At 44.8% G+C, this 27,731-nt stretch overlaps 1 protein-coding gene across 1 annotated transcript in view; it reads right to left on the bottom strand.

The window, feature by feature from the left end:
• The window catches only part of iqsec1a (IQ motif and Sec7 domain ArfGEF 1a), an 84,826-nt gene extending 57,367 nt beyond the window's left edge, over nucleotides 1-27,459 (bottom strand). Inside the window, exons 1-2 of the mRNA XM_068596946.1 lie at nucleotides 27,187-27,459; nucleotides 5,859-5,969 (exon numbers count right to left, since the gene is read on the bottom strand). Coding sequence (XP_068453047.1) covers nucleotides 5,859-5,969; nucleotides 27,187-27,446 — 371 coding nt within the window. The 5' untranslated portion in view covers nucleotides 27,447-27,459. The remainder of the gene's footprint in view (nucleotides 1-5,858; nucleotides 5,970-27,186) is intronic.
• Between the last annotated feature and the right edge of the window lie 272 nt (nucleotides 27,460-27,731).

Here is a 27,731-nt window from a genome sequence, read left to right as displayed (position 1 = left end):
ACCGGGCCAGCCTTTTGTTAACCTCTGCTAGAAAAGCCTGTGTCTATATAGTCTATAAGTCAAATGCATTTCCGTAATTGAAGAGACGGAATGAGACAAACGGAGTCAGAGAGGAGGAAGAATCCAGAGAAGCAGAGGTTTTTTGGGGGGATTGAGGAGAAGAAAAGAGAGAGAGAGAGAGAGAAAAAGAAGGAAAAACATCAAAAGAGAGGCATGAAGTAAAAAAGGAATAAGGGAGCATCTCTGGTATTTAAAAGCCTTCATTCAGCCTGGAGCTGCGTGATGGTGCAGAGAGGCCTTCACTGTGGACAGGACTGAACTAGATGGCAGCTGCAGGCGGTGAATACAGAAGCTACTGCACAGGCAATCAGTTAAAACGCGCTTTGTCTTCATGCTACTGAGGAACTGCCACAGAGGAACTTGAGTTTTTCTATTTTGTTTTTCTCCCCCTCTCTGTTGACTCCGTCATCTATCTTCCTATACATCAGATCTGGTCATATAATATTCAGCACGGCACTTTTTCAGGTCGTTTCAAGTTGCAGCCGCATCTCTCCCTCACAGCGTAGCAGCAGTTAGCCCGTACCGATTGGCCGACTGCTCCACTCTGGACTTTCTAACTCTCTAATGTAAAGCACACCTCCAGGAGGTCACCTCTCTGCGCTTGGAGCCTCTCCACATGGCAGTTAATGAGCGCACAAGAGTACATTACAGCGGCTGCAACGGGGATATTTATGCCTTTTATAATAAACCTATAACATATAAGTGGGAGAGACCATTACAGAAGAGGACGTGGGGGATTTCGTGATGATTGACAGCGTGGAATACAAACTTCAAAAAGACGTTATGGAGATGCTTGTTCTTTCACTTCCTGGATGATAAAAGACACAGAGAGAGAGAGAGAGAGAGAGAGAGAGAGAGAGAGAGAGAGAGAGAGAGAGAGAGAGAGAGAGAGAGAGAGAGAGAGAGAGAGAGAGAGAGAGAGAGCTACTCTATAATCAATAGTAATGTTGACATTATATTTAGTATTTGGGACATACAGCCAAAAGAAGAAGAAAAAAAGAGTGTTGCTCTAACAGCTGACTCTGCTACTTGGATTCAGTTTAATCTTCCTGTTCCTTTTTTGCAGGTTATAGTTTAGTATTTTGTGTTAACATTTCAGAGCTGAAACAATTCATTGATTCATAAATCCTGATTGGTTTTCATAATGAACTACAGTTATAAGAGTTATGGCTTCGCCTTGAGGAAAATGTACTCCAAACTGTTTGAGTGCACGAAAATGTTTTTGTCTGACTTGCATTTTTTTTTTTTTTTTGCTATTTATCATAATGGACGATGCCAACTGTAATTTGCTGCTGTACTTCAGTTTGATGAAGCATAGCAGATAGCTTATAGCTTATTTTTGGAGGGAGGGGGGGTAATGGAAACGAGATTCAGATTGTCTCTGTTTTCACGTTCAGGTCTTCGGTGCTTTAAATTTTATGACTCCTTGTCCAGTGAGTCAAGACCAGAGACATTAAACACCTGGAGGAACATGCTGGTCACTCTGGTGGAGGTCATAGTGATTTCACTTGTCGGAGAGAAGGGACAGTGCAAATGTATGAATAAATAAAAAATGACCTATGACAAATTTTTTTATCTGTAGGTCCAATTATGTACAATTGTGGGTATTTATCTGAACCGCTTGCTCCTCGATTTAAACGTCTTCCAGGTGAGAGGTCATTTAAAATAATCTATTCACTTGTTTTTTTTGGTCACATCAACTTTAATGACAAAATGAAACGTTTGATGAATAAATCCGTGTAACATAGTCTCTCCGTTACTCTGACTTCACGTCTTTTTTTTATGGTCGATATTAATCCTGAATGTTTTTTTGTAGTAAATGTGTCAGGCTGAAGTGTTTACTGTCACACTGCTATGAATTGTGGGTAATTCTGTTAGGGAAAGGGTTCATAAAGGGCTCCAAACATCTGCGAGAGAAATTCCTCAAACACTCGGCGATGTGAAGGCAGAACTAAACATCTCAAAGTCTGTGAGTAGTAGTGGAGATTGATCTGGAGGCATCTTACACACACACACACACACACACACACACACACACACACACACACACACACACACACACACACACACACACATCCTGTACTTCCTCTGGACTATGTGTGCACATAAGCGTTAAATCTCGTGGTCACAACAGAAACGTTGCAAGTCAGCAGCCGATGCAATTTCATTCTAATTTTTCCCTCCATTTTCATCCAGAGCATGGACGAAAAATTGTGACAAATTTAGATCATTTTTTAAAGAAAACACATGAGAGCTGAAATAATTAGCAACAGAAGTTTTATATTATTAAATAAACCACACATTTGGATAATTTATTAATTGATACGGTTGTTTAATCCAACAGACAGTAGTAAAGTAATATCCTCTGCTTTATTAAATATTAAGACTTGTTGCTTTTCTGTGCATTTTATATATTGTTGTGTACAACATCTTTGGACCGTTAGCTCCAACAACTTGTGGTGGACCTTCGTTTAATTTTTAAACGTTTTCTAGATAAAGAGATAAATCAATGCAAATAAGTTGTACAAATGAATGAAAGGTATTCTTCTTTTGCAATCACTGACAGCTGCTTTTAATCAAATAAGTGTTGGATAAAAAAGTTAAATGTAAACCCTAAACTCACCAGAACCAAATAAAAAAAAAAACCTTTATATTCCACTTCTTTCGTGCCAAAACCTTAGTGCTCCGAGCCTTTGGATGAGCCGGCTCTTCACACGATCAATTTAAACGTTTTCTGGCCTTATTGTTGTATTTTCTGTGGTGATTTACTCTGAGCAGACCGAGCAGTGCAGGAGGAGAGGAACAAGGCAGAGATAAAGACCTCGTGAAAGAAGAGAAACAGATCAATACGAGAGGAGCGCAAAAAAACAAGGAAAAGAAGAAGAAGAAGAAGGGGTCAAAAAGACGACGTTCAGCAGAAGAAGAAACCATTCAAACGGGTCCCGAGGGTCCGTTTCTCTGCCGTTAGCCGAGCAGACGCTCTGAATGTGACGGCTCGTCCTCGGAGATCTCTGACATCGAGCATGTGGAGCAGAGTTTCCTGTGAACGACGCTTCGCCGCCCGAGTCGCTCTATTAATAAATGTTCTTCATCAGCCAGTTGACTAATCGGATGTTTTTTTGGTCCCTTTAAAAACAGAGCTAGTTTTTCTGTAATTGGATAAAGTTGCATCTTAAAACAAAACAAAAAAAGAGTATATCTGCAACCGCAATATTGTTGTCCCCGCTATAGCCAGCTAACGCTTCCGCTAGCTACCCGCTGCTACTACCTGCGCCTGGCGTCGAGCTGGAGCCGGTCCCGCTACCTTCAGTGGTTGTCGGGGAGCAAGCAGACAGCTAGCAGCAGCGCTAGCTAGCTACAGCGGGGAGCTAGCGCAGAGCTAGCCGGCTACAGCGGGGAGCTAGTGGGGACAACCACTGAAGGTAGTAGCGGCTTATAAAATATGGGACTTTCACGGAACACTTGTGAGATATTGTTCAGATGTGTTGTTACGAGTGTATATGTTACTGGTTATGAGTAAAGAAGATGGCACACAGCACAAATGAAAAGCAAAATACTAGAGTCCTATCTTTAGGGTGCCCTGGAGCCCAAAAGTTAGATCCATTCTTTAGTCTTTCCGGATGATGTATTTCCAAGAAACTCCTGAACACATCGCCATATTTCAAAAGTGGTGAAGTCTGAAAACAACACAGTTATTAACTGGGCTGCGATAAAAATAAAAAAAAAAAGGCAAGTCACAGTTGTTTAGTTTTTTTCGCCACATTATTCTGCTGAATGACACCGCGACTACAAACACGTCGTACGATCACAAGTTTTCTGTGAACTTTTCCCGACGAGCTGGCTGAAAACATCAGAAACAAGTGGAGTGATTCAGCACACTGGAGCGCCACAGCGGCTCACACAAGGCATAATAATTAATATTTCACTTCCTTTCCTTCCTTCTGAAGGCACACAAGCACCGTCGGAAAAACACACACACACAGGGATCAATCACTCCGCAAGCGCCTCGTCGCCGCTTCAGTGGAAACGATTACCCAACTTTTCCTTTTCTCCACATTTCTTTTCAGATACGATGTGAGAAATGTTGTTTTCATGCAACTTTGGATTCAGCTCTGACACGAGACCTTTGTCACTTCATGGAACATGTTTTCTTTCTTTTCTCAAAGAAAAAAACAGCTAAAAGAAAGGAATATATATATATATATATATATATATATATATATATATATATATATATATATATATGATAAATGTTGCTTTCACTTTGATTTATGCTGCAACTTCTAGTCTGTCCATTTAACTGTTCTTGCAATTGTGTGTGTGTGTGAGAGAGAGTGTGTGTGAGAGTGTGAGAGAGAGCGTGTGTGTGTGTGTGCGTGTGTGTGTGTGTGCGAACAAGTGTTTGTGAGTAAGTGAGTGAGTGAGTGTGTGGGGAACAGAAATAGCACAAAAACCTGAAATAAATCGTCAAAGTCAAAAGGATCGTCTACTCGACCGTCATCGTTTGATAATTAGGGTTTGATTACAGTGAGTGAGTGAGTGAGTGAGTGAGTGAGTAAGTGAGTGAGTGAGTGAGTGAGTGTGTGTGTGTGTGTGTCAACCGGAGGAGCGACACGAACGAGCGCGGCGTCGATCAGCAAGAAACGGCAACCATTTCTGGTTTCTGCAGCGTCACCAGAGTCTGAAAACAACCCACAGATGTTCCCACTAATCTGAAACTTCTGAACACTGCTCTTTGAAAATAGGGTTCCCACCATGCACTGGGATTTATTTTTGGGCTCCACATGAGGCAAAAAGAAAAGTGGGTTATGTATTAGGAGGCACACATTGCTTTTTTTCCTCCTTTCTTTTTATGATGCTGAAGCACGCAGCGCTAGGGGAAGTCTTTGAAAAACTCCCTCCATCCTTTTGAAGGATGAGTCCGTCCCACCGACCGGCCAATGGGTGAGCAGCGATGGAGGCTCATGCAGGCGGAGATGATGTCATTAACAAGCTCCATCCTACGTTTCGGGCGCAACAGTCCATCGTGCACATCGAGAAGACAACGTTGCGGATATGAAGCCCATTTACGCCAGTAAAAGAAAAACATTATGAGATAGAACATTGAAATTATGAGATTAGAAAGTCGAAATGATGAGATAGAAAGTTAAAATAATGAGATAGAAAGTCATGATTATGAGATAAGAAAGTCAAAATTATGAGATAAAAAGTCAAAGTTTTCTTTTCCTGTTATCTGGTGAAAGAATAACATAAAATAGATAGATTTATACTTTATTAATCCCCAAGGGGAAATTTGTTAAATTTCTTAAAAGTCAGCCCCACTGAAGCGCACTTTCTATCTCATAATTATGACTTTCTATCTCATAATTATGACTTTCTATCTCATAATTAGGACTTTACTCATCATTTTTGTCTCTTACTAGCTCCCGAAGAAACTGCTGTGTCATACAAAAAATAATAATATAAAAACTAAACCTGATTACTGGAGAACAGCTGCAAAGCCTCAAAACATTAAGAGCAGCAAAGTGTTCAAGCTGTCGAGGCCGATGTTCCCGCACCGAGAGGATAACCACGATGACGAGTAGACATTAACAAGGAGAGAGAGAGAGAGAGACAGAGACAGAGAGAGAGAGAGAGAGAGAGAGAGACAGAGACAGAGACAGAGAGAGAGAGAGAGAGAGAGAGACAGAGACAGAGAGAGAGAGAGAGAGAGAGAGAGAGACAGAGACAGAGAGAGAGAGAGAGAGAGATGTGGCTCAAAGGTCCCTCAGCCATGAGGACACAACATCTTACTGTACCAGAAGGAAGCAGACTTCCACTTGCGACAGGGGGCGGCTCTCCTGCAGCCGGCGGCCACCGACCTCCCAGCAGCCTCTGGGGCGTGGACGGGGATGGAGGCATGTCTCCTGCTGAAGAACAGAAACAGAAAGAAAGACATCACATCTTATCCGACTGCTTCCTCTCAGAAGGTCCACACTTGTTCTTTTTTACCTCTATGCTTCTTTTTGTTAAACACTGCTGCCTCGTATTTAGGATTATGAAACGCGCTTCCTCTTCGTAACATTCAGGACTAAACAGCGTTAAAAAAAGGGTCTGAAATGTGACCTCGTCTGTGTAACCCCGTCTGTGCTTTGTATGAGGAACATGCACGAGGCCTGGAGTATTATGAATGGATAATTGCGTAACGGCTGCTGCCGTTTGCTTCTGTTTCGGCGTGATTCATTATTAATTTAAGAAATGCTAATGTCTCCGCTGTGACGGAGTCGTGAACCCTGAAAAAGTCAGAACTTTCCTCCCGTCTTCTTCTCGCCTCTGTGGTTGTTCTGCGGACTCAAACACTCGGATCTGGTTCCAGACGGTCAACGCAGGAAAGCACAAACTCACAATTCATAAAAACATGCCTTTTTCCACCTTTTTTTATAACAAAAACCATGTTCATTATTGTCTTTCTGTCACCAAACACTGACTCACAGAGACACACACACACACAAACACACACACCCTCACAGAGACACACACACACACACACAGTCAGACACACACAAACTCACACACACATGCTAACAGAGTCTCACACACACACACACACACACACACACAGAACCCTCCCCACACACAGATTCACATAGACACACACACAGACTCAAAGAGACACACATAGACAAACACACCGAGACACCTCTCCCCCCCCCCCCCCACACACACACGCTCACAGAGACACACACACTCACAAACACACACACACATCCTAACAGAGACACACACAGACAGACTCATAGAAACACACAGAGAACCCTCCCCACACACAGAGACACACACACAGACACCCCACCAAACACACACACACACACACACATGCACAAACACACCCTCACAGGGACACACACACAGTCAGACACACACAAACTCACACACATCCTAACAGAGACACACACACAGACAGAGTCATAGAGACACACACAGAAAACCCTCCCCACACACAGATTCACATAGACACACACAGACTCAAAGAGACACACACACACACACACTTTGCTCGGCGTCCTAACCATCGCAGCATCTCTCTCCATGGCAACAGGAGACGAGGATCGGCCGGCTTGCTGCACCTTTTCCTGCTGGTCTCGTCTCAGAGACACTTTGAGAGGGAGAGGTCGTGACCTCTACGACGACAACCGAGGACAGCTTTATTCTCGTCATTGTCATCTCTACAATAAAGGCGGGGTTAGTGGGGGGGAGATCATAATCCCTGACTCTCTCTGGAAAACTAAAAAGGGAAATAAAAGCCAAGGCTCTCCTCCAGAACACCTCCTGCACTGCAGCTCCTCCTCCTGTCTCTGAACCAGAGTTGCAAAGGGGCGGAAATTTTTCGGTAAATTTCCGGAAAGCTTCCACGGGAATTTTGGCTCGGGAATTTGGGGAATTTTGAAAAAAAGAAATGTGCCTAAGTTTTTTGCAAAAGCATACAACAGGGAAGTTAAATGTAGTTGAGAACAAGACTTTGTACGCTGAGCTCAGCTGGACCCTGAACGTAGCTGGTTGGGAACATCGTCTGCCAGAAACATAAACATAAACATAAAACGTTCTGTTGCTTTTGACATCAGTGTTGCGTCTGAATGTTTCAGCCCGATGCTTGGCAACTGTGAGAGCGCCGAGTTGCGTCGAGGCCAAGAGCGGTATTGCAGACAGAGAGAGATTCATTTGTAGCAACAAACTGAAAAAAATAACTGAACGAGTTCATTTTTTGGAGCTGTGAACTTTGTTCAAAATGTTGAATTATGGAATATGAACTGAACTAGTTCATGTAGAAAGTGACCTTTCCCAACACTGTTTGTCATTAGCATATAGATTACTTGGTAAACTGAAGCCATGTTCATTTTAATACCAAGTTTATCTGTATACAGTAGATTCTTTACAGCAGTGAGAGTCGGACGTATGTATGTCCACACAAAAGCACACCATCACCTACATTATTCGCGGCTTTCGAAATGTCAAAAAAGGAAATTTTCAAAGTTGTATTATAAATGTTTGCATGCATGTCTGCTTATGACAAGATAGATACAGTTAAATCACCCCAAAATTTCCAGTTAATTCCTTTTAATTCCCGTTAATTCCCGCATATTCCCATCAATTCCCATGGAAAGTTTCCAACTTTGAATATTTCCGGAATTTTGCAACGCTAGTCTGAACAGACATGTTCAATAAGACACAATTAACTAAAACATGTTTTATAAGACCCAGAGTTGAGGGTTCATCATCGCACGTGAAACAATTTCAGATTTCAATTAGCCCGAGACGCTCTTAATCAAGCAGCCGCCATCCGTCACAAGACGCGAAGGCCCGAGCACACGGGCATAAATACCAGACGGACTCCCCCAGAAGGTTCCGCCGCCGCCGCCGGCGGACGCGCTTTCATGTGTGAATGAATGAATCGTGACGACGGGGTCGGACTGCGTTGGGTTTCACGACCGAGCGCATCGTCGTCGGGGGAGCGGAGGAACATCTCATCGTCAGACATTCACACTGAAGGACAATCCAATAAAAAGCAGGTCACGAGGCTCCGCCGGGTTCTACTCTCTCCGAATGAAACCATCACTCTGATTAGAGAACAGCAGAGCAATTAAACACCGCCATGTTTGTTATTCCTCTCTCATTAGACACGGAGGTGTGCGAGAATAAGCCCCTCATCACCGACAGGGCCAATCTCTCTCCGCACACACACACACACACACACACACACACACATCTATCAAACAATCCTAGGGGGAGCAAGGCTTATTTATTTACAGCGCCTGTGCCAAGTTCAGTGGCTTTTTCAATTATTAATGATAATGAAACCTAGCGGGCCACGTGTCACACAACATGTAACACACAACATGCGACACACAACATGTGACACACAGCACGTTGAGCAGCCTGCTCAGTGGTGTCATGGCGTGGCATCTTAACGGGGCGAGTCGTAAGCGACTGGAGGTCTTTCTGAGCGCCGCAGCAGAGCGCCGCCTTGGCAGCCGCACTGATTTTAAACAGCTCTGCTAGAAAAAGGAAAACGCGGCGCCAAGACGCATCATGTGACTAATCAAGCCATGTGAATCTGACTTTGCTGAATAATTACACTGAGATACTCACACTGTATGCAGCAGGAGAGCGTAAGAGGCAGAATACCGGTTTGCAACGCTGCATTGTCTTCAGTGGAGAGCAGAGGAGCTTTGCTTCAAACCACACACTTCATTTAATACACATTGCACTGTTGCGGTCGTGGATTGTTGTTGTTGCTTGTCTCTAACGTCTCATGTCTCATGTTGCACCTTAATCCCTTGTTGGTGAAAACATCCCTGGCAAATAAATGGTTTCTGATTTTGATGGGTTTGTAAATTTAGTAACAAAAATGTATCCCTCAGTCGAGGTCAACCAGTCTGCGGAGCGAGACAGCTTTTTGGTGGATAAGGGTGAAGAAACCACATGAATAAAGTCAAATCTCTTCGTGCTACATTCAGTGTTGGTTCATTTTCAGCAGCATTAATTGGCATTTATCTTTCATTCAGTTCTGAATTTCTTTGCTTCTGAAATACCAAACATGGTGTTGGAGTAGAAGCTGAATAACGAGCAGCTCTCATCTTATAGTGATGTAGTTTTCCTTGATAGACGATGAGACTGTTTTCTTTAGTATGTTTGTTAATGAATGCTTTGTAGTGGAACCAATTTGCTGATCTGCTTTGAGACAAAGAGCTCTACTCGATGTCTTGAATGGACCTGATGAATCAGATGAATTAGACGAGGCTAAAGAACTTTTTTAGGAAAGGTCAAGTCAAGTTCACACAGTCAGACCAATCCGAGTCGGACTGAAGTCATTATCCCTCTGAGCAAAAGAGCAAAACTACGTTCATCACATAGAAGCTGTAGGAGCCGTCATAATGTTCAGATTGTCATCTTTCCGACGGCCCTTCAACACATCATGTGTGGCTTTTCAGTGGAAAAAAAGATAGCGAACCGTTGCTTAAAATTGTGATATTTCACCAAATAGATTTTATTATATGCGTCCCATTAAGAATCTAGCACCAAACATATCATTAAAAGTAACCAGATCTTGTTAAAAGGATTAAATTATGCGTTTCTCAGCTCAACTTGGACGCCGTGAATGACTCGTCAGAGACCAACAAACCACGTCACAATAAATCTGCGAAACTGTTACACAATCACTGTCAGTCCCGCATAAAAACACGTGTACATCTTGTCCAGTTTTGCACGTCCAGCCTCGCTAACTCGTCAAACGTTGAGCAGCTTAACGTCACCGCTGTCACCGGCTGCACCTGGCGACGCCGTGGAAGACGAGCTGCTCTTGAAGCTTCTCACTAATCAGCAGATCAGCGTCTATATTCCTAAAGCCGAGCATAAGTCCGCCGTCACTTCCATTCTGAAATATATCTTTTTGCCACCAACCCCGTGAACAGCAGCTGCCAAACAAGTCACATGACCCCAGAATGTGTCATGAAGACGGACTTCGCTGCACGTGCAGTGAGCACAACAACACAACAACAGTGTTTGGCACGCCAGCTTCATATTAATGAGGCGGAGGCTTCTGGGAACCAAACTCTCAACCAAGAGCGCCACGCGGAGGCGGCTGCTGCCACTCGGGCGCTTTCCAACCACATCAAAGCGCCAATTTGGTGAGATGGGATCGTTTGCCTTTTGTTGCCACTGCAGCTATGCCTTTAGAGTCCAGCAGCAGCGAGATGTGGAGAAAAACAATGTGATGATAACAAGAGGAGCTATCAATACACCGTATGTACAGTATTACATCAATTAATGTGCATTACACTGGGGAATAATGCAGTATAATCAAGAGTATTGTCATTATCATATATTATGCATGAATGTGGTGTCAGTGACGCTGATTGGTTCCTGAGACGCTTTAAGGACAACGTCCTCCATTGTGGAACACCTGATGAGTCATGACTTGCATAACTGAGCACTGACTCATTACTTCAGGAAATCCCTCTTTTGTCTACGAGCAATGTCGCCACACCCAAAGTTTTGTAACCAATAACAATAAAATCTTCGATTAAAATTTATTACATACAGTCTGATTAATATGAGGCCATCCCCATAAAACCCTAAAACAAAAAAAAGTATTAGACACTGATGAGCGATTTTTATGGAAGCGATTTGTATAAAATTTTAATACAACCTATTTCCTTCAAGGACTTTTTTCTTGTCCTTTGAAACGCTGATGTTGGCGAGGATGCTCGTGAGTGACAGGCTTCCCGATGCGCGCCTCTCAACGCATCGTAGTACAAAGACAAAGGCAAAGGCAAAAGCACGCGCCTCCAGGCGGCGCGCTGGACTCGCTTCAAATTTGTAAAAAAAAAAAAGGACATTTAGAGCGGAAAAGGAAAAAGTCGGCCTGCGGAGCGCAGACAGTGAAGCGCCTCAGGAAAAGAACAGGCATGGCCTGGAAAACTGTTCCTAAAACACGGGAGAGGCTCCGCTACACGCTGCTCGGCTCGTCTAGACACCAGACCGACAACACGCGGCCACAGCAGAGAGAGGAGCTGCAGATACGCAGTTTACCGAGAGAGAAGCCCATCCAACCCTCGACATGCCGGACACATGCTCGCATTTTGAATCGGCAGAGACGACCTCATGAGGAGGAAAGGGGAGGGGAGTGGTGGAGGCGTACGTGAAACTAAACCAATAGGACACTACGGCGGCATCAAATACCCCACAATGCAATGCAGTAGGGATGACATCATTCAGAAGTGACGGACACCTTCTGGGATTGAAGACTTCCTCAAAAAGGTTCTTGAAAGCATTGACGTTACAAGATCCCAGCCACCACGCAAAAAGCTGCGATTGTGCCCCATGAAGCCCCGACCCGTCAGCAGCCTGATGAGGAACCCTCGTGGGTTCTAGATGAGACATGTGGGATAGAAAAAGGGTTCTCGGTAGAACCCCCTGGGCTAGTTCTTGTTGGCACCCTTTAAAAAGAGGAAACATTCTGGAATAAAGCGAGGAACCATTACCCCACAGAAGAGTTCTCTGCACAACCGCTCCCTGATGGGTCTAGATACAACTTTTAATGTTGTCAGAAAGGCCTCCAGGTGGAACCTTTATAAAGAAAAGCTTCCAGGTGGAACCTTTATAAAGAAAAGCTTCCAGGTGGAACTTTTATAAAGAAAAGCTTCCAGGTGGAACCTTTATAAAGAAAAGCTTCCAGGTGGAACCTTTATAAAGAAAAGCTTCCAGGTGGAACCTTTATAAAGAAAAGCTTCCAGGTGGAACCTTTATAAAGAAAAGCTTCCAGGTGGAACCTTTATAAAGAAAAGCTTCCAGGTGGAACCTTTATAAAGAAAAGCTTCCAGGTGGAACTTTTATAAAGAAAAGCTTCCATCAGAAGCCAAAAGGGGTTCTCCTGCGGGGACAAGCCAAAGTCTTTGAAGACCTTTTGTTTCTAAGAGTGCACAAATCTCCAGGCGCTTGCGAACAAGCCAACAACTGTGGAATGTGACCTTGGACTGCCCTTGATATAAAATCTCATCACTTCCTCCTCAGTGTATTATCCACAAACTGCAGTAACCTGCCTCCATACTTTAGACGGAGGAGAAACACACTCTCTCGCTAGCAACTTGACACCAGGATATTCAGCTTTACACACTCAAACCAATCACTTACAGAACACCACAAAAGCCTTTTTGAAGTCTTTTTTACGACGGAGTAGTCACAAAAGTCGGGCAGGTGTACAATCCTGAGCAGAAGAACACAGTCCAGCATTGACATACTTGGCCAGTTGGACATAATTGACCATCCTGGAGGAGTCAAGACCCGGAAGACCGAACGAAAAACACCGGTTCATCAATTCCTCTTGAGCAGGAAGAAAGCTGCAGGTTGTGAGTAATGCAGCTGGAAGTAACAAAACCCCCCAATGACCATCATCACTTGATTCAGCAACTTCATTACAGCGGCCAAGTTTAACTATCTGGCAGCGACGGGTGCAACGCTTCTAATCAATCTATCTGGCATCCCAAGAAACGGCCGCACTTTAAAACTCCAGCTTACAACTTAGTGACATTCTCAAAAATGGCATTGATATTCCACTCGGTGTGCAATAAATGTATCTTCTGTCAATGCAGCACTTATTATAAATGCAGCAGCTTGCCTTTTGCAGATGTGCTCCGTGTTGATTAAACTCTGCGGTCCTTTTCTGAGAGAGTAGTTAGTGGTTGAGTTTCTATCTTTTCCCATCATCTCATGGTGATGGACATATTACGATTGAAAAGCTCTTTTTCATGCAAGACGTCTCACCGTGAGGACATTATTACAGGTATTACAAAGTCAATGATGGCTGAATTCTATTCAGCTGCTTTCGTTGATGTGTCCGGGTAGAGTTTTAAAGTAAGTGGGGAGGCAAACTTTGTTCTTGAAGTGAAACTTAAGCATTCCTTTCACCTGTTAGGTGATTCATAGCTGCACAGGAGCACTTTCACAGCTTGAAACTCACACATTTGAGTAATTGCGACAATGGAAAATAACTAGTTCTTCAAGAAAAAAAGTTGAAGCTAACATGAAGTCAACTTTCGACTCCCATGATGCATTTCAAACAACAATCATCCAGTCATTGAGTGTAGCCCTTTAAGCCCTCACCCTGTTTATTGTTTGACTTGTGTTTAGATGTTGTACATGGGGATTGTAGATTATTGTAGGCCTGATTTCTATGTGTAATTCTATACCTAACATGTTTTTTTTTTTATTTTGGGGGATTTATACAATGTACTTTAATTGATTTGTACATTGTGACCTGATATAAAAAGGTTAAAATGGTGTCATGTTCATTTCTAGCGGCAGGAACTATATATTACAAAAGTTGGGGAAACTGGTGACATAATCAATGCAAGTCTTTTTGGGCGTACATTTTGAATGCATGGCTTTTGTTTAAAGCCGTTTGCAATTGCCTGTAGCAGAAAAGAAGTTTAAATAATCAAAACTGGCGGTCACAACGTAATGTATGCGTGTTCATCCAGAAGACTCCCGTGTTTGAGGACAAGTTAAACAAGACATGTTTGCTCTGATAAAGGCCTGTTATGTTTCACAGGTGTAATAAAGTGTTGACTTAATACTTTGTTCTAAAATATACCAAAGTTCTCAGCACAATAGATAAAGATCCTCGCGAAACCCATTAGTTCAACATAAAACCCCTGCACGTTATCATGTCACACGCTCCTTGCTCTCCATTTCCGTCATGAAATTTCGCAGCACTTTCGGAGAGAGGCTGCAGTAAATGGCTCTCCGACAGCAGGAAAGTGCTCTTTACACCAGAGAAATAAAATGTAGCCGGTCCTGTGAACCACAGCACCGAGGAGCAATAAAGCCACTGCATGGCTGCATCGTGGGCAAATTTATGAGCCCTGTTGTCACCTTATTTCACTTTTCACATGGAGAAAACAATGAGGTGTTCACAGGGAAAGGACTGACTCTACCATTAGGAGCTGTAGCTGCAGCGTGTCTTCCTAAAGGAGTGTACGGTTCAGCTCTTTGTTGCGTCGGCTCCGAGGAATAATGATCCCTGCTGTATAATGCTGCGTCTAATTCTCTGTTGGGCTGAGTGATTTCTCTCCTCCTATCTCATCACTCTTACTTACTCGTTTGTTTTTCTGTTAGCCGGGCAGCTCTCTCTCTCTCTCTCTCTATTTCTCTCTCTCTCTTCACTCCAGAATCTCTCTTGCATGACCAGAACACCTGCTTCCTTTTCGTCCCGTGCGTCGGCACGAGAGACGTCCGAGCATCCTTTAATTATTCCATAAAGCAGGGAATGAACTTGAAGGCGTCCGGTGTTTTCATTGGAGCGAAACCCATTACAAAAGACGGCCGAGGTGAAAACTTGAGACGGGTCAATATAACGGATGAGATTCATTGACACGCGTGCTGCGATCCGGATCCAGTGGCAATTATAAAGGCTATTGATTACTGTGTATACAATGCATCACCGGCCCCAAAGCCATATTTCATAAATGTTTTTGCTGAGAGATATTTCCATCCGTTATGCTGCTTGCTCCCGGACACACAGACGAACATCTTCAGAGGAGACCGGAGCGAGGAAGCAGCGGTCAGAACCCTGGACAGCTCCTCTGTGCTGCAGAAAGGACGACTACTACTACTACTACTGCTACTACTGCTCCTCCTACTGCTGCTACTATTACTACTACTGCTACTACTATTACTACTACTGCTACTACTCCTCCTACTGCTGCTACTATTACTACTACTGCTACTACTATTACTACTACTGCTACTGCAACTACTCCTCCTACTGCTGCTACTATTACTACTACTGCTACTACTGCTACTACTGCTACTGCTCCTCCTACTGCTGCTACTATTACTACTACTGCTACTACTATTACTACTACTGCTGCTACTACTACTACTGCTACTACTGCTACTCCTCCTACTGCTGTTGCTACTATTACTGCAACTACTCCTCCTACTGCTGCTGCTACTCCTACTACTACTCCTACTACTGCTGCTGCTGCTGCTGCTGCAACTGCTACTACTATTTCTACTAATACTACTGCTACTGCAACTACTCCTCCTACTGCTGCTACTATTACTACTACTGCTACTGCTACTACTGCTGTTGCTACTATTACTGCAACTACTCCTCCTACTGCTGCTGCTACTCCTACTACTACTACTACTACTACTGCTGCTGCTGCTGCAACTGCTACTACTATTACTACTAATACTACTGCTGCTGCAACTACTACTTCTACTGCTACTACTGCTACTGCCACTACTGCTACTACCACTACTGCTACTACCGCTACTGCTACTGCTACTACTGCTACTGCTACTACCACTACTGCTACTGCCACTACTGCTACTACCACTACTGCTACTACCGCTACTGCTACTACCACTACTGCTACTACCGCTACTGCTACTGCAACTACTACTACTGTAACTACTACTGCCACTGCTCCTACTACTGCCAATACTGTTACTGCTACGACTGCTACTACTGCAACGACTGCTATTACTGCTACTGCCACTACTACTGCCACTACACAAATCCTCATGTGGGTCTTGCCTCCATTGCAAGTTTCCTCAAGTCGCTGGAGAGGAAACAGATGGGACAGTTTGCGTCGTCATCGTTCATCGGTATTCAAGCGGATCTTCATCACTTCATGCACTTGATTCCTGAGCCGCTGCCTTGTTAAGTTAAGGCTTCAGGTGTGGAGGGGGGGGGGGCTACTTAACTTTCATTTATCTTCCCCTTTTCAGGCAGATTTGTAATACCTGCAGTACTGCGGTTTGCGGTTTGCCTCCTTGAGTGAAAGGGAATCAATAGAGCTGGGTCTGAACCACGAGAAGTGTAGTGCTGATTGGATTTGAGGTGAACTGCCATACTTTTGGGTGTAACCTTGAACACACAGGCGGTTAAGACGAAGAGAAACAGCTCTTTCAGAACGGACGCTCGTAAGGGACGAGCACATTGATTGAGTATAAATTAATTCTCCTTTCAGTCTAGACAACGCTCATTTGCCTGGTCATGAATGAATAAATTCCACGTTCTTGCGGCCTTCCGAGAGCAAGATCTATCGTCCTGATGATGAATGGAAATATAAAACTGTCTTCTGCACGAAGCAGAAACACCGGCTACTGAGGTTCTTGCAGGTGCGTTCCCGAAGCCTCTTCAATAATGCATGAAATGCCAAATCCCATTGGAGGTATCATTCCAGAGGAAGGCCTTCCACGAGCTGGGAGATTGGTTTCTCCCACAAGCCAACTATCCGGTTGGCAGAATTAAGACTTCAACCTTAAAAAACTAAATGTTAGTTAGAGTACTTTAACCCTTTAACCCCCACCGTTTGACTCCCTCGCAGGGCGCACAGTTGTGCTCTTCTTTTTTATTTTTCCCTTCACCTCCCGTGACTCTGTTGCAATGAGAACGGCCTGTTTCCTGTTGTGAGGGAGGAAACGGACAGAGGGCACGGCACGCCCGGCGCGGAAAAAAAAAAAGAACTAAAAATGCTGACTCAGCGTTTATCAATCTGCCTTTCTGCAAGAGTAAGTGCAACTGGACACGGCTGCAGAAGTGCACCAGTCTGCTGGTTTAATCATAGCTCGCCGCCTGGGCCTCTGATGAGCGGCGTGGACTGGAGGCCGCGCAGCTGCAGCGAGTCACGCGGCGACATCTCGCCACTCCCGTTTGTACGTGTACGTGGTCTATTTTTAGAATAAGCATTTTCTGTACTTTCAATAAAAGGCTGGGATACTTTTCCCCCCTAAAGCCGCTTCGCTTCCCTCTTCTCTTACAGAAAAGAGCAACTCCAATGTAATTAGAAACCCATTATTTGTTTTTTTTCGCTGTAAAATATTGAGCAGGTTTTAAGCCTGGAAGAAAATGTCTTCCAGCACTTCATCACATTACCGCCCTTGTGATAGAAAAACAAGTGCTGAGGCAATAAAGGAAATGCATGTGGGGCCATTTCCTTTGCTGTAGTCAGAAGAAAGATCTGAGGTAAATACAGTGCGTCCAAGGTGTGCGAGTGATGTTTCCCAAGTCAGAGTTTTTTCACTGGAGATCCTATTGTATGCGAGACATTGCTATATTTCACATTTCTCTTGACATTAGGAATCGCATTATAAACGTTACCGTGTCCTTAACTGACCTGCTTACACAGAGCGATCTCTACAAGTTACCCAAACGGTTGTCGGGTTTACGCCCTCCGGCTTCGGCAAACAAGCCCCCCCCCCCCCCCCCTCCTCCCCACCAAGCTGTAATAAAAACAAATAAATCACGTTCCCGAGCAACGCTGGATTCACGCAACTTTTCGACAGAAAACAGAAAAAGGCACATCTTCAATTTACACTGGTGTCAACCGGGTGACCCGACTCGCGCTCTGCTGTAACGGCTCATTCCCACTGGAAGCGTCCACAGAGGAACACCGAGGCGTTACCTTCTTGTGCCATATTTCAGAGTTATTGCAGTATTAACACTGCAGACGAGAATAGTTGGGGGGAGGAGGGGGGGGGGGTTTACGTCGTTTTAAGAAGATTTAGTTTTTTCTCCGTCTGATGAGGGGCACGCAGGCGTGCCGTTGTTTGGTACGCCCTCGGTCGGGGCCTCCTCCCTCGGTCCAGTGCGTAATAAAAGGGCATTCACCGCCGGTTAGGCTTCGCGCCGCACATACTTGTGGCATTCATATTACTAAATGATCTGTATTAATCAGAAACTAATTCCAGGCAGAAAGATGTCTGGCTGAGCAGATCTAATGAGTCGGTCCAGTCCGCTGAAGTGGTTTGCTTCTCTTGGTGCTGTCAAATTATATTTCTCTAAAAGGAGTTAGTGGTGCGTGACCCCCACTGGCTGTCTGGCCCAGCAGTCCGTCAAACACACACACACACACACACACACACACAGACACTTTTGCACTCTGCTCAAAACAATCCACCTGCTTCTGCTTTCACCCACTGTCATTTCTCATCGTGTACTCATCTGACATTGCCCTAATAGTCAATTTATTATTTAGACAAATACTGAGGACATGAAAAGCTCCGGCAGCAGAACTGGACCTTTAACATTTCATAGCGACTCTGTCGCTCATCAGGATTGTTGTGGTGCCTTCACCGGTGGAAGACGTTTCCTCGTGCCAAGGTGAACGTTCTGTTATTTCAGGCCAAAACGCAGAGTGGCAATACTCCAGCAAGCTCTGTCTCGCTCTCAGTGGTTCGAATACAAACATAATACCAGTCATCTCGATATTCTGGTTTCAATAAGAGACACACTTGTTCGTGCCAAAAGGGAAGCACGAGGTGGGTACGGGAAAAAAGTTCACCCCCGGCAAACATTCCTGAACATATTGCTCGGATTTAGATCGGCCCCTCGGAGTCTTCAGGGTTACGTAGAGCACAAACAGCAGAGCGGCAGCTCGGCTGGAAAACACCTCAGAGTGGAAGATATGCAGACGGTCGATCCTGCAAGTCGCTCGCCCGGCAAACAGAAGGAAGACAACAGCATGTGGGAAATCACAAAAACGAGAGACAAGAATTAGCAAAAGAAAACCAGACAGAAACCTCCAGGTGAAGAGAATGTGGAAGTGCCTTCTCCTTGCATTCTCTCTAATGGCCATCAGGGGGCGACTATGCTGAAGGAGTCTGGTTGTATAGAAGTCTATGAGGAAACGACTTGACGTCTCACGATATGTATTCCTTTGTAATCATGACTTTATGTCTCAATCTCTAGTTTCAAGTCTTCTTTAATAGCATGATGGTCATTTAGTTAGTACAATCTAGTATGTTAGAGTCAAACAGACCATAAAGCAGGGGATGCTTTAGGGCGGGGCTACAAGGTGATTGACAGGTCACGCCCACGCCGCTGTCCGGACCTGGAGGTGTCTGTGTTTCTGTCTGAGAACCGTAACCCTTTCAAAGTTTGTTTTCAGTTCATGAAAAGTGAATTGTAAGTGTTTGAAAATGTTATATTCAGCAGTCAGCTGTGCTTGCCTCCACCCTCAAGACGGCGCCGGCCAAAAGTCGTTCTTCGAGGCTTCAAAATGGCGAACCACAAAACAATTCAGCACAAATATTAGTTGTCAAAAGGCCCAGCCAGCTGTGAGAAGTAAGGCCTCATCTGTGTTTAGCTGTTGACTCAGCCTCCACCACCCAATCACACACACACTTACACACAAACACACACACACAAACACACACACACACACACAAAGTGGCAGCCTTTCAAACAGCTCTCCACAGGTACTGTGCTACAAATTGCCTTCGGTTAAGCTGCTGCGTCAGCTGCTTCTGACAGCTGCGAGGAGGATAATTGGTTCAACTGTGAAGAAATAAAAGGATGAACAGCGTCCGTGCTTTTGGCCTCGTGGCCGCTCAAAGTGCGCCGCTTCAGTGTTGATCGCGGTTTGCGCTGACAAAAGGAGGGACTGAAAGAGATTTCGGAGACGCTACATTTTGGATTTCTCCTCCACAAAACTGAGAACAATTCAGGTCGTGTTCTCCGCGTCAAAGAAAGTTATGTTTGCTTTCTTTCTGAAATCAAACACAGCTACTTAACAAACAGGAAGAACTTTTCATGGCTGACGTCATGTGATGAGAATGTGGATTATTCATGGAAAGAGTTTAATTAAGATAACACATTGCTACATATCAAGCACTGACTAACGCACAGCCAAGTCCACGTCGACTCCGACACACTTCAGAACACAAAACCAGTCGTGTGGTTTCTCCGGCGAGTCTGGCGAAGGCGGTGGCGTCTGCAGGTAAACTGTGTTGTCTTTGCAGCGTTTCTTCTTTCTCTATTAGGCAAGATAAATAAATACCAGGAGGCCTTACCTTTGAAGGTCAATTCCATCAATAGAATCGTAATTGTGTTGCTTCAGCAGCGTCTGCAGAGCAGCGAGAAGAATCAGACTCTCAGTCGGACTCTAATGGTTGAGGCTGAAGTGATGACCGACACTGGTCGCAGGTTGGGTCTTACAGTCTTACGGTTAGGATCTTCTTAAAAGCCAAATGTGTTCTGCAAGTAGGTTACATGTATTGCAACATCAGTGTGTGTAAAATGAGGCTATTTCTCTGTAAAGCCGGGTTCCCGTTTAGCTTCCTTGCTGGTCTTCTCGAACCGAACCCTGAAAGCTGTAATCACACAGTCCATGATCACACAGTCCATGATCTCACAGTCCATGATCACACCCTATTTACACACCAACGTGGCTGTTTATCCCTCAACTTCCAGTGTGCAGATCATATGGGGAAAAAGGCCAAATGAGGCACACGGCTCCGCTTTGACACCATGCCGGTTTGATCTCATCAGCTTTCCAGAAAAAAAATATACTTTCTGTTTGTACTCTGGTTGAATGCACTTATTAAAAGTCGCTTTTGGATAAAAGCGTCAGCTAAATGGAACGTAATCTCATTCTAAAAAGCTTAATGTTTTGTGGAAACCGATGCGTGTGTGAAGCCACATTATTCTGTACACACATACACACACACAGACACATACACACTCAAGAATGTAAATTAACAGCATTATTAAATGTCAAAAGAATTAATAGCAGGACTATTTCTCTCACTTTCGCTTCAATTGAATTTGCAGTGAGTTAAATTCTGTGATTGTAACGTATTATGGGATGCCCTCCCTCGGTGTGGCCTCCACCAGAAACACCATCAGCCAGAGGAACATCATTATCCTCTCAGGGGGACAACGGCTCCATCACGGGACGCAAACCCAACCGTAACTCCGTTTTAATGGGTCTGATGTTGGGAGGAGGGGGGGGGGGGTTGAGGTTCAGTAGGTGGATGATGGGGGGGGGGGTCAAAAGGCGCTTCAGCTGTTCCTCCAGCATCATGCGAGAGGGGGCGGTGGGGGCTCAATAACAGATGAATGCAGCCTGCAGTTGATTATGAGTGCAAGTTGCAAATTATCTTTGGCCCGTTGCTTGAGATTTATAGATTTATAGGTGGGCCCGAATGCAAATCATCCCTGTGGTGTACATTAATCCAGCTGGGGGTATTTCATTAGAGGGTGAAGGGGGGCTTTGCTGGAGAGCGGGAGTTCACCCGCTCGTAAATTTGGTTTGGCACTCTGATTGTTCAGCAGATCGCCGGCTGAACGAGGAGACGCCGCCAAGCCACAAGAAACAGCGTCCTCCGTCGCGCCATTATTTTCCTCAGCCGAACACATGCTGGACGCATTACACTAGCTTAGCACTGGCATAGCATTGACTATTTATGAACTCGCCAAACTCCAGTCTTCAGTGAGACTTTGAGGGCCGCGGAGCAAATTACAGTCAAAGAAGCCAAGAAAAAAGACACAGGCAGGAGACGATTTAAGGCCAGCGGTGACCCCGAAGAGATAATTCAGCTGCGAGACGACATGGACGAGCTAAACAGCCTTGATCCAATACTTCAATACGTATTGATCCCTCTGACTGCTCACTCCTCCGCTCCACTGCGTATACTGTGCAACATCAATGTTGACACAGATCCATGTGGAAATTAAATTTACAGAGATACCCGTCATGTAGAGACACACGGGTACAGCACATTTCAAAATTAGTGTCATGTTGCAAAGCAGCATTTCAAATATCGTGCGTAATATTTTTTATTTAAAAAAATATTTTTTCCCATCAAATTCCATCAATGTTTGTAAACTTTTAAGGAGTGATGCAACCCACAGGTATTAATTATAAAGACTTAATTGCAGATTTCTTTGGTCTCCAAAATGTCAGAAATAAACCATCACAACTCCAAAGAAAGAAAATGAACAAATCCTCACACTTGAGATGCTGGAAACATCAAATATGTGTCACTTTTTCAAAATAATAAAATCCAAAATGTATTTATTAGAATTTACTGACTTTTAAAACTAAACCAGTGTTCCTCCGACACAATGCATTCCAACGCTGATGGAGGAGAAACCAGAGAAACGAGCATAAATAACACAAACACACTGTATCAGATCCCTGCTTGGAATAAAACCCAAACACATGTTCCCCCTATCCCCCCAACACTCATCTTCCAAAATCTCTCATTTGCATAATCCTGCAGCTGCTCAAACTTGTCAAAACGCTTAACTGCAGGTCTCGAGCATCACAGCTACATCGAAGCAGCTCTCCTAACCAAGATAAACTGGATGCATCGCTTGTGGTTTATCTCTACATGTTGTTGTTGTCTTCTCTTGTTTGTTCGCGTCACCTTCTGGCTCGCATCCCTCCGTCTGGCACAGAACCAACAACTCCAGAGCTTCTCTGCTAGATCGTCAGCATTGAAACATCCATAGCTGCTCCACGGCGGCGCTAACACGGAGAGAGTTGGGATTAGCAGTGATTTGTCGCGTTGTTCATCAATATTTGATCATTCGAGTAAACTTGTGCTTCCTCTCCGAGTGGGATTCATACTGAATTTAAATGACTGCAAACACAAACACTGCCACACAGTCAGATCTAATCGACTCATCATCCTTAACTCTAACACCAGAGCTCATGTGAGACGTAACACTCCTCTGCACACATCCCACTGCCTCGTGTGATAGGCGGCAAAACACACTTTGACTTTGAAGATCTATGTTTGGATGCTGTCTCCAAACAAAGCGGTGCAGATAAAAATAAAAAAAAAGTCACGTCAGCTCCTTTTGTCATCCGCAGCCGAGGAAGGTATCTCTCTCTCTCTCTCAGCGATCACGTCAGCGGCCCGCATATTGTTTCCCCTCGGCTGGATAGCTGGGCCACGGGACAGAGTCTGAATGCTAAATGTGGGCCGGCGGACGCGTCCAGAGGCACCGAGATGAGAAGTGAAAGCACTCGCGTTCCCCACGAGGCCGGAGGACGCAGATCACCGCAGCCACTCGGACGAGAAAAGAAACATCCACCGAGACCGCACCGACCAGACAAGTGCGTGTGCCTGTACATGCGTGTGTGTGTGTGTGTGTGTGTGTGTGTGTGTGTGTGTGGTGGACAGCAGTGACCGCTCACGAGAAGCGATAATAATCTGGCATTGCTTGTCATTTGACTGTGAAGCAAACACACAGCATGAGGAGAGAGAGCGTGAGGTCAGCATGAACTCTGCTGCACTGAAGGGCTGACGAGGCAGACGAGCTCATGGACCCATGGATACAGGAAAACTGATATGTGTGTGTGTGTGAGTGTGTTGTGAGTGTGTGAGTGCCACACCAACTACCCACAAAGATTTTAACTTGAACCCAGGCAACTGTGAAGCTGTTCAACAGTAGTTTGAGGGGGGATTACAATTAGCCAGCTGGATGAGTTTATAGATCCACATCCAGGTCAGTGCACGGCATGGGGGGGGGGGGGGGAGTTTAAAGCCGGACTGATGTCGTTACCCAGAATCCTGTTCTGCAGGCTTTCACCAAAGAGATCGCTGGACTTGGCATCACATCATCGCAGTGCATCGCATTTCCTGTTCACTGAGTTTTGTTTCTGAAAAGAGGCGCGAGGCGAGGTGGGGGGGGGATAATGTACAGACAAACTGGGAGAAGCTTTCCATTTACAGCCAACCAAGATAGAAGCAAACTATCTCATGTATCATTCAGGATCAGAAACTCTTTATCTGCCACTTGTTTTGGAACAGAAGAGGAATCTGTTTTCTTCTTTCTTTCTTTCCACGAGGAAGTCACTTAACGATGAAGGCGAACTGAGAACCGACAGCACGGCTCACACATTTACACACACGATGCTCTCGCTATTCAAGAGAGACGACAGAGCGGCTGAGAATGAAAATCAAATGAAGATCAAATTCTATTATTCGGATCAAAATTCAGATCAATATCCATCATGATTATTCATAGATTTTAGGTCAAAACAACAACATTTAAATAACCAGAGCACGGCTTTCTAGTAACGCACCAGACGAGTATCGGCCTGATATCCGATCTCACTTTCACGTTGCGATAGTTTCCTGTGAACAAAACGTTGCATCAAAATAAGACTCAGAATAAGATGTTTTCTTCCGCTCCATCCGGTTTAGCCCAAAACGAGTAATATATACAGTAAATTCATCTTTTAATCAGAACAGTTCTCTCTCATCGCCCCCTGGTGGTAGTTGATAATGTTATTAGAGATGCAGCAGATATTTTATTAGAGGAGCAACAATATCGCTGTCGATCATTGTGATGAATACTGAAATGAATTGTTATAAAAACACACTCGCTTACTAATAAAGCTACCTGAAAGGAAAAGGGAAGCTACTTTAATACTGAGCCTGAACAAGAGGGAGCAGGAAGTTGATTTAAACTGAAGAACTACAACAGCAGCAACATGACCATGAAGCATGAATACGTTCCTCTACCAACCCTGCTCATTAATAAATAATAATAATAATAATAATAATAATAATAATAAAGACTTTACTGGCTGGTTAAAGGTCGGCTCCTTCATGGAACGGTCTACCTGCATGTCAGGCTCCAACCAGCCCGCCGAGCTGGAAGGACAACCTCCGTGGTGACACAGGAAAAAAGACACCGTTGTTGTGTTGTTGTGTCAACATTCTCAGCCGAATGCAACAAATATAAAAAACCCGACATGTTCTACTAATAAATGACTTCTCATTGAGAACATGGTGACGAAGACGAGTGTCTGAAGTGTCTGGATAAACATTAGCAGCTGCTGTTTGCAGATGGTGTTGATGTTCAGGCTTGTGATTTCACATTCGTATTTCCTCAGCGGTGTTCTCATGACGAGCTCCACGTTCAGGCCCGAACGGAGGCCGCGGAGAGAGGAAGTGGACACATCGATGGTTTCAGGTGACTCAAGTTTCATCAGATAGTTTCATGCGAGTCCACAAAGATGCAGCAGAGCTTTGGGCAAAATGCTGACGTCAGCGCTCCCATTGGCCAGCAGGTCGTGGTTCCCATGTTCAGCATTGTTTTTCTAACGACAAAGTACAGGTGAGGCTGAGGCCCACGTGATCTCCTGGGAATCCCTCTGTAAAAAACAGGAAGTAAAGAGACACCCGAGTCGCTCTGGTCGGCTGTTGACACCGAGTCCCTGACCTCAATAACCTGCAAAGACAAAAAGAGACTGGACGGTTTCATTTCCAAGCAAACTCCATTGTCACGTCCGGTTTCCTTCATTCTGAAACGACCCGAGCGGCTCTTTCAAATCATCCTGGATTCTAAGCCTCTGGGTTCTTTTAAATTGCTCGTTGCACTTATATTACATTTTTAAACCACCGGATTCCTCCATAAACCTCACTTTGCATTATTACCAAAGCGGTTTCCTCCATCACTCCAACCCCCAAAAATAGACTTTAACACGTCACTTTTGCACTTTAAAAGCATTGATGCCTGTGTTTGTTTTGTTTTTTAAATGTCTCATTTTAAATTAGAATGTCCTGTTTTCATACATGTCATACATGTTTTTATCTGTTACTGCTACCCTAACTTTTTGTTGCCAACTTCATTTCATTGTATGTTTTTTTTTTTTTACAATGACAATAAATATATCCTCCTCCTAACAGCTGTCATATTTCATCAGGTGAACCGGTCCTGTAACGTCTCATCCAGTGAAACACAGAGACGGAAACACAGCTTCACACACACACACACACACACCGGACAGGATGAGCGATGCTGGCCCACTGATTTTTCAGGGAAATTACACAGAATCCTGCGCAGAGAGAGATTTATGTAAAAAAAAAAAAAAAAAGCTAAAAGGTCGGTGTTACAGCATGTCCTAATCCCACCAGTCTGGTTGGAGCAAAGACAGTGCATGACTCATCAGTATTGATTTGCTGGTGACACCAACACGCCCTTCGACACAAAGGTCAAGCACGAGCACATGAATCTGCAGACTGTCTACAGCTGACTTCTGCAAACACAGGCATCTTTTGGGGGCCGGAGACGGCCGTGTGAACGTCACCACACAGCTATGCATGGAGGGTAATCCCCCCCATATCAGGGTCTTTAGCCCTCCTGACATAGTGCTGCACTACATCTGCTCTGCGCTGCTCGGGGCTTAACCCGCTGCCTGCAGATATATAGGGCAGGCCCGAAAACATACTTGCATAATAGATCCATCCCTACTATATGCCTTTTTCCTCCCCCAAGAGTTGTAGCCTATTGCATTCCATATATCTTGGATTAATGGGCCTGTCCACGCACATGAAATCCTCTTTTATGACCACAACAGCACGTATTTCAGATTTCAATCTCCTGAGGTCAAACCAACGAAGGTGATAAAGCAGAATGATCAGAAACTCTTTAAAAGTCTAAATTAAGGACACACATTTCTGCACTGGACGTGTGTCAGTGTGTACTTCCCAGTCTTTCACATCAGCTCTCAAAAGGAAACATTCAACAACTTGAATGGAGATTCTTCTGCTTTGACATCTGCGCTCTGGGGGAAATTGTCTGCATGTTTCCAGATATGGTCAGAAAAAGCTCTGTGCTGTGCAACAACAATCCCCATCGTGATGCACAGTAACTGATCCCATTTTCCATCAGCAAACATCAATACAGGAACTCATCTGACGCCAAACGAGAAAGACAGATTGCGGATCTCTGTGAAACAGCCAGGGTCAAATATCGCAATACATGCTTTGAGTATTTTGTGTATAGTCAAACAGAGATTATTGCACTTTGATACAGAAGTGAGGTCTTACTTTTCCTGAGCGATGTGCTCCTTGATGGCTCCCAGCGTGAGCGGGCTGTTGCTGCCCTGCAGCAGCCTGCAGGTCGCCAGGTGCCGCTGGTACTGCTCCTTCAGGCGGCCGTTCTCCGCGCACAAATCAGACACTTGCTGCTCCAGCTGCTCGATCCTGCCCCGCTGCCGCTCCAGCAGCTCCTGCTGGGTCTCGATGATCCTGTTGAGCTCCTTCAAGTACTCCACAGCCCGGGTCGGCTTGTCGGCGGGGCTTTCCATGTCGCTCCCGGGGAAGAGGAGGAGGTAGAGGAGGAGGAGGAGGAGGAGGAGGAAGAGGAGGAGAAGGAGGGCGCCGCGGTCGTTTCCCCTTCGTTGTCTCGCGGAAAGAATTGGTTCCGTGTGGTTCCCGGGCTCGGTTCTCACGCGCAACACTTCGGTGGGTTGCGCCTCTTACGCCTCGCCATTGTTTGAAGTCTCTGTGTGGCAGAAATACTCCCCGTGCACGCGCGAGGAGAAGTCCCACTGCACGCAAAACTAAAACATAATCGCGTATGTGCGTCAGAA

This window comes from Clinocottus analis, unplaced genomic scaffold (genome assembly GCF_023055335.1).
Source record: "Clinocottus analis isolate CAN_PGR_092001 unplaced genomic scaffold, fCliAna1.0.p SCAF_4, whole genome shotgun sequence".
NCBI classification, from domain to species: Eukaryota; Metazoa; Chordata; class Actinopteri; order Perciformes; family Cottidae; genus Clinocottus; species Clinocottus analis.
Note: the sequence above shows the minus strand (reverse complement) of the source record. Positions and strands in the feature narration are given on the sequence as shown.